This window comes from Naegleria gruberi (genome assembly GCF_000004985.1).
Source record: "Naegleria gruberi genomic scaffold NAEGRscaffold_37, whole genome shotgun sequence".
Classification (NCBI taxonomy): Eukaryota; Heterolobosea; class Eutetramitea; order Acrasida; family Naegleriidae; genus Naegleria; species Naegleria gruberi.
This window is the reverse complement of record NW_003163290.1, coordinates 164,169-170,408: the sequence shown is the minus strand read 5'-3', so window position 1 is coordinate 170,408 and position 6,240 is coordinate 164,169. Positions and strand designations below refer to the sequence as shown.

Genomic DNA, 6,240 nt, shown 5'->3' with positions numbered 1-6,240 from the left:
TTGTTACCAATTAATTTGTAAATCATGATGCTTGTTTGGAGATCAATGTAAAAAAGGCAACGCTTATTGCGAATATATGATTGGAGATCATTTCTAGCTCATGCAACATGTTTTCAATCAGTGATCTTGCGAGTGAAATCGTGCAGTAAGATCAATTGTTCTTATCAAGTGGAAATGAAAGGGACAAGGAATGCTACGATTTCACACACTGGAACAATTTAAGAGAGAAGTAGAGGTATTTGCGAGTGCAACCGATCTTCCATTTCGAATATATTTGCTCAGCATCCTTAGAGTGATTTAACACACGTTTAAAAAAATCACTCCTTTATCCTCTCTAGTAACTCTTACTACAAGGTTTACCAGGAATATCACACTTAATATCATAGAATAATTGAGTTACTACTTTGCAGAATCCAATAATGATGATTAATGGTTTAAGAGCTCTTGGTTACAGATCCAAGAATGTTGCATTCAATAATTTTACCAAAAAATCTGCACAATTGACTACCATGTTGACATCCAATAGTGTGAGAGGTGTGCACTCAACTTCAACAGCAAATATTAGTTCAAATTCTGCTGTTTCTCATCAAAAGAGTGGTGAGAAAGAAATTGGTTCCCTTTCTAATATTTTTAAACAGATCAAGATTAGTTCTGATTCGAATAAGGAAATTAACTTTCATCAAACCGAGAATCAACATGTAATTTTTAAACTCCCAGAGCAAGCCAATGAATTGTCACTTTTATTGAAATCTAATCCATCAATCCAAATACTTGACACCATGGATTTGCAAATCAAGGATTTGATCAAGTTGGAAAATCCTTCTCTTCATCCAATGTCAAAAGAATTGTACGATACTAAGATTACTGAAAAGTTGAATGGAAAGTCAATGCAAGAATATGGAAATTGGGTTTATTATCCATGGAGAAATTCACTTGTCCATGTTTTGGATAAAGATGATTTCGTTCGTGTGAGAACTATTAGAAATGTTTCCAAGATTCTACCAGAGGAACAACAAGCACTTGAGAAAAAGACAGTTCTTGTGATTGGTCTCAGTGTTGGACAGGCTGCTGCTATGGTTTTGGCCATGGAAAGAAGTTGTGGTCATTTAGTCTTGGCAGATTTCGATCATTTGGACCTTTCGAATATGAATCGTCTAAGAGCTAGCGTCATGGATTTGGGTATTATGAAGGGAACTCTCATTAAGAGAGCTATTGCTGAATTGGATCCATACCTCAAAGTTACATTCCTTGAACAAGGTTTAAACAAGGATAATATTGCCACAGTTTTGGGAAGTTCTCCTGAAACAAAATTAATTGATCTTGTCATTGAAGAATGTGACAGCTTTGACACCAAAGTATTGGTTAGAAAACATTGTAGAAAAGTACAAATTCCAGTTGTCATGGAAACAAGTGACAGAGGTCTTTTGGATATTGAAAGATTTGATTTGGATAAGGATTATCCAATTCTTCATGGACTCATTCAGAAAGAATTGTTGGAAGTTGACCAATTTTCACCAGAACAGAAACGTGCCTTGGTTGTGCAATTCATTTCAATTCCTCTGGCTTCAAAGAGGGGTGTAGAATCATTCTTCCAAGTTGGTAAGACACTCACTTCTTGGCCACAACTTGCTTCTGAGGTGCAATTTGGTAGTTCAGTTGCTGGAATGGTTACAAGAATGATCCTGTTGGGTGAAAAAGTTCCATCTCAAAGACAATACTTGGATGTTAAGCAACAAATTGAGAATTACGTAAAAACTGAACCAAAATTGTAACATTAAAGCAATCCAAATAAATTGTAACTTTTTAGCCCGTTCTTAAATTAATAAATTATCATGCAAAAGGCTACAGCGAGCGGGGCTTGAACCCGCGACCTTAAGCGTGTTAGGCTTACGATCTAACCAACTGATCTATCGCTGCATACATTCATTTTCTTATTTTCCCTCACATATTCTTTTACACAATTCAATTTTTAACTTGAACCACTCGGGCAAGCACAAAACAAGGACAAACATTAATACATACTCAAAATCCATCAGCACTCATCCTTTTTGCATTGACATTTACCTTCCACTTGCTGAAACAAAATACTAGATCAATTTTTCACCATTTTTCTTCCACCACAAAAAAATTATCATTAATCATCAAAATGTCCACTGTTGGCCAACCAATTGATTGTAAAGCTGCTGTTGCTTGGGCTGCTAATCAACCACTTTCCATCGAAACAATCACCGTTGCTCCTCCAAAGAAGGGTGAAGTCAGACTCAAGATTTTGTGTACTGCCTTGTGGTATGTTGAGAGTTTGTTTTTTTCATTCCGTTCGCTAATGAAGGCTTACCACATCACGGAATTATTTTTTAAATTAATTAATATTTGATGATCGAAATTGATGATAATTAATTGGAATGCAAATTGTTATTATTATTATTTGGATGAATTATATAGTCATACTGATTATTACACTTGGAGTGGATCTGATCCAGAAGGTCTCTTCCCTTGTATTTTGGGACATGAAGCTGTTGGTATTGTTGAAAGTGTTGGTGAAGATGTTGAAAGTGTTCAAGCTGGTGATTATGTCATTCCTTGTTATACTCCACAATGCAAAGGTTTGTTTCTAAAATTGACTTGTCAAAATTAATTATCTGCTGTCAATGTAAAAAGAATGCAAATGGTGCAAGTCTCCAAAGACTAACTTGTGTCAAAAGATTAGAGGTACTCAAGGAAGAGTAAGTTACTTTCAAAGATGCTTGTTCTCTAACATTGACATTAGGGTTTGATGCCTGATGAAACTACTAGATTCACTTGCAAGGGACAAAACTTGTATCACTTTATGGGTACTTCTACCTTCTCTGAATACACTGTTTTGCCAGAAATTGCTTGTGCCAAGATTAATCCAAAGGCAAACATGGTTGGTGCTTGTTTGTTCGGTTGTGGTCTTTCAACTGGTTTGGGAGCTGGTGAGTATTTCACAATTTTCAAAATTAGGAATTGACTGAATTATTCTAAATGATCATGTGTGGATAATTATTCTCAATCAATAATTGATGTGGTAATCTTGATTATTTGGCATTTGATAATAATGATGCTTGTGTGGATGTGAAATGTTTTTTTAACAGCTTTGAACACTGCCAAGGTTGAACCTGGATCAAACTGTGTTGTTTTTGGATTGGGTGCTGTTGGTCTTGCCACTATTTTGGGTTGTAAGAAGGCTGGTGCTGCCAGAATCATTGGTGTTGACATTAATGATAAGAAGTTTGATGTTGCCAAGAAGTTTGGTGCCACTGAATTCATTAATCCAAACAATGTTGAAAATGTTGTTCAAACTATTATTGATACTTTGGATGGTGGTGCTGATTATTCATTCGAATGTGTTGGTAATGTTCGTCTTATGCGTCAAGCTTTGGAATGTTGTCACAAGGGTTGGGGTGTTTCCACAATCATGTACGTATTTACTAATTTTTATTTCAGTTATTAACTTTCATTTTAAAGTGGTGTTGCTGCTTCTGGTCAAGAAATTAGCACTCGTCCATTCCAATTAGTTACTGGTAGAGTTTGGAAGGTATGTTTTGCTTTTTTTCAATTAATAATCTAATATTGGAATAGGGTACTGCTTTCGGTGGTTATAAATCCAGAGATGATGTTCCAAAACTCATTGAAGATTACATGAATGGTGGAATTGATGCTGATGCTTTCATTACTCACCACTTTGATTTTGAGGATATTAACCAATCTTTCGATGCTCTTAAGGGTGGAGATTGCTTGCGTGCTGTCATGTATTTAGATAAGTCTTTGAAGAAATAAATTATGTGGATAATTCTTTTAAGTGAAATATTTGAACGGAAACAGTTTAGTTTTGTATTGAATTTTTGTAATGGGAGATAAATTCATTTTGTATCAATTATTTCAATGGCCATCACAAATTGGCGATCAAAAACAGTTCTCAATCAATACCTATCATCCTATTTACAATAACCGTTATCACAGAGTCAACAAACATTTTTGAATCTCTCCTTCATTTAGCACTCAAACTTTTTCAATAAATAGTAAGACAGTAAAAAGTTCATTTTAATCATACAAAAAAACAAATAAAACCAGCAAAATGTCCTCAGTCAGTGATAATAACATGGGTCCTGTTCATGATTGTACACCTCAAATTGATGAAATTGTCTCTCAGCCTCATATAAAGCACGCAGCCATTCATTCTCTTCATCAGAAACATCATGAGAGTACTGTCCATCATTTCCATGATGCTCACCTCCACGAACACATTGCCAATTGGAAGGTTTTAAAGTATGCCGAAGAAATTGTAGAGTACGGTACTAATTATTTTATTAAGGTTAATATTGGAGGAGATTTGTGCATTCATATTAGAGTGCATCGTCAAAGACATGCTCCAATTTATGACTTTTATAGTATTCATGAAACTATTAAGCATAATGAGGCTTCTTGTATTTGGTCTAATTCTGAACCATTAGTGTATTTTAATTATTAAACAATTGTTCATTTTCTAGTTGAGTTGTGACAGATTTCCTAGCTTTTTTGAAACACGTGTCTGTTTGTACATATTAGACTATGTCAAAAGTGTATTTCCTATGAGTATTTTGATCAAAAAATGTTAATTGTTGCAGAATATACTTTTTCCTTTCGTTGGAACAATTTTTTTTAAAGTAAAAAATATCTTTGCAAAAAAATAGTGCTCAAACTGTGATGATTATCTTGATCAATATAAGACTTGAAATTTGAGAATATTGTAGATACGCTTGTGTTCTTTTGATGATTAAATTAATAAAAAATAAAAACAAGAATTACCAAAGATAAAACTAATTTCGGAGTGCGTCGACCGGGAATTGAACCCGGGTCACGGCGATGGCAACGCCGTATTCTACCACTAAACCATCGACGCCTTCTCATTGTTATTACAAAATAGAAATTGTGACACTGAATGAATTACAATCTTGGCAATTTTTTGAAGAGCGGTGGGACATTTACTCGCACACAATATCCAATATCGTACACACATTATTGAACATTCTCCCTCTTTTTAAACCATTTCTGATATCAGAACATCAAGAAACATATGATGAAACACTTCTTACAATACTCCTTAAATTTTCCAAACCCCAAAAACTGTGTTTTCCCTCCTTTGTCAACTTATCTTCTTTCAGAATATTCTATTAATCACATTACAATTTTCACACGTAATTTTTCACTTAACCTCTCAACTGCCTTTCACTTTTTCATCTCCTCTTCACAAAATATCAATCCACAAACATTCCAACTAACATTCGCAGCACGATCTTAACATCCTCGTTCAGAAACACCAAGATTGCTGTGTGAAGTTTTGATTTTTAGCCTTTGAAAAAATATTCAAAAAAAAAGCCTTTGAAAAAAAAATGAACCAACAACAAATGGAGAGAGCACAACGTCGTATGCAAATGATCGGCTCTCATTTGCAAACAACACCGTCATCATCATCAATAATAATATGGTGTCTTCTAATGTTTGCGCTGGTGGCGTTCCAACTTCTCCTACTCTATTGACAATGTCCAAGGAAAAGATGGGTACTGGTATTCCAAACAAGAGACAAAAATTGGCCAAGTGGAACGGATGGGGATACAAGGATACCGATTTTACTATGGATGAAAAGAAGGACGTTTATGTTACTGGTGATCGTTATGTTTTATCTGGTAAATGTATTCCTGATTTCCGTCCATGGTTTGAAAACTTTACTGGTTTGGACACTAGATATGCTTCTCCTGCTCAATCTTGGCCTGAGATGCAACAAAAGATCCACAAGCCAGTAATTTGTAAATCATTCGTTGATGAACTTAAACAAGCTAATTGCTTCAAGTATTTGTCTTTTGATGATGAAGTCCGTTTGATGCACTCCCATGGTCACTGTTGTCAAGAAATTTATCAACTCAGATACGGAAAATTCAAGAGACTTGTTGACGTTGTCATCTATCCAGATTCACACGATCATGTTGAAAAGATTGTTTCTATTGCTACTAAATATCCTGAACAATTAACAATTATTCCATATGGTGGTGGTACTAACGTCACTCAAGCTTTGCTCTGTCCAGAAAATGAAAAGAGAATGATTGTTTCTATTGATACTCAAGAAATGGATCGTATTTTGAGTGTTGATTTTGAATCCAATACTGCTGTTATTGAAGCTGGTGCTATTGGTATTGAATTACAAAAGGAACTTAAGGATAAGTTTAATTTGACTCTTGGTCACGA

At 34.8% G+C, this 6,240-nt stretch overlaps 4 protein-coding genes and 2 non-coding genes across 6 annotated transcripts in view; 4 read left to right on the top strand and 2 right to left on the bottom strand.

Annotated features, from left to right (window-relative positions):
* Positions 1–419: 419 nt before the first annotated feature.
* On the top strand, positions 420–1,772 carry NAEGRDRAFT_50638 (uncharacterized protein; the record flags this gene model as incomplete). The annotated part of the gene is made up of 1 exon (XM_002674912.1): positions 420–1,772. The coding sequence occupies one exon, from the start codon at positions 420–422 to the stop codon at positions 1,770–1,772; it is 1,353 nt and encodes a 450-aa protein (XP_002674958.1).
* Positions 1,773–1,843: 71 nt separating this feature from the next.
* Positions 1,844–1,917, bottom strand: NAEGRDRAFT_t433. Its single transcript has one exon. It is a non-coding gene; the product is annotated as a tRNA-Val (tRNA).
* A 219-nt stretch (positions 1,918–2,136) lies between these two features.
* On the top strand, positions 2,137–3,818 carry NAEGRDRAFT_55836 (uncharacterized protein). The gene is made up of 7 exons (XM_002674911.1): positions 2,137–2,286; positions 2,443–2,603; positions 2,659–2,723; positions 2,768–2,954; positions 3,114–3,438; positions 3,487–3,556; positions 3,601–3,818. The coding sequence occupies exons 1-7, from the start codon at positions 2,147–2,149 to the stop codon at positions 3,796–3,798; spliced, it is 1,146 nt and encodes a 381-aa protein (XP_002674957.1). The 5' UTR covers positions 2,137–2,146; the 3' UTR covers positions 3,799–3,818.
* Positions 3,819–4,096: 278 nt separating this feature from the next.
* NAEGRDRAFT_80480 (uncharacterized protein) lies at positions 4,097–4,520 on the top strand (the record flags this gene model as incomplete). Its single annotated transcript, XM_002674910.1, has 1 exon — positions 4,097–4,520. The coding sequence occupies one exon, from the start codon at positions 4,097–4,099 to the stop codon at positions 4,487–4,489; it is 393 nt and encodes a 130-aa protein (XP_002674956.1). The 3' UTR covers positions 4,490–4,520.
* A 309-nt stretch (positions 4,521–4,829) lies between these two features.
* On the bottom strand, positions 4,830–4,900 carry NAEGRDRAFT_t432. The gene has a single exon. It is a non-coding gene; the product is annotated as a tRNA-Gly (tRNA).
* A 654-nt stretch (positions 4,901–5,554) lies between these two features.
* Positions 5,555–6,240, top strand: part of NAEGRDRAFT_50637 (uncharacterized protein) — a gene marked incomplete at both ends in the record, with an annotated part of 1,490 nt that continues 804 nt past the window's right edge. The window contains one exon of the mRNA XM_002674909.1: positions 5,555–6,185. Coding sequence (XP_002674955.1) covers positions 5,555–6,185 — 631 coding nt within the window. The remainder of the gene's footprint in view (positions 6,186–6,240) is intronic.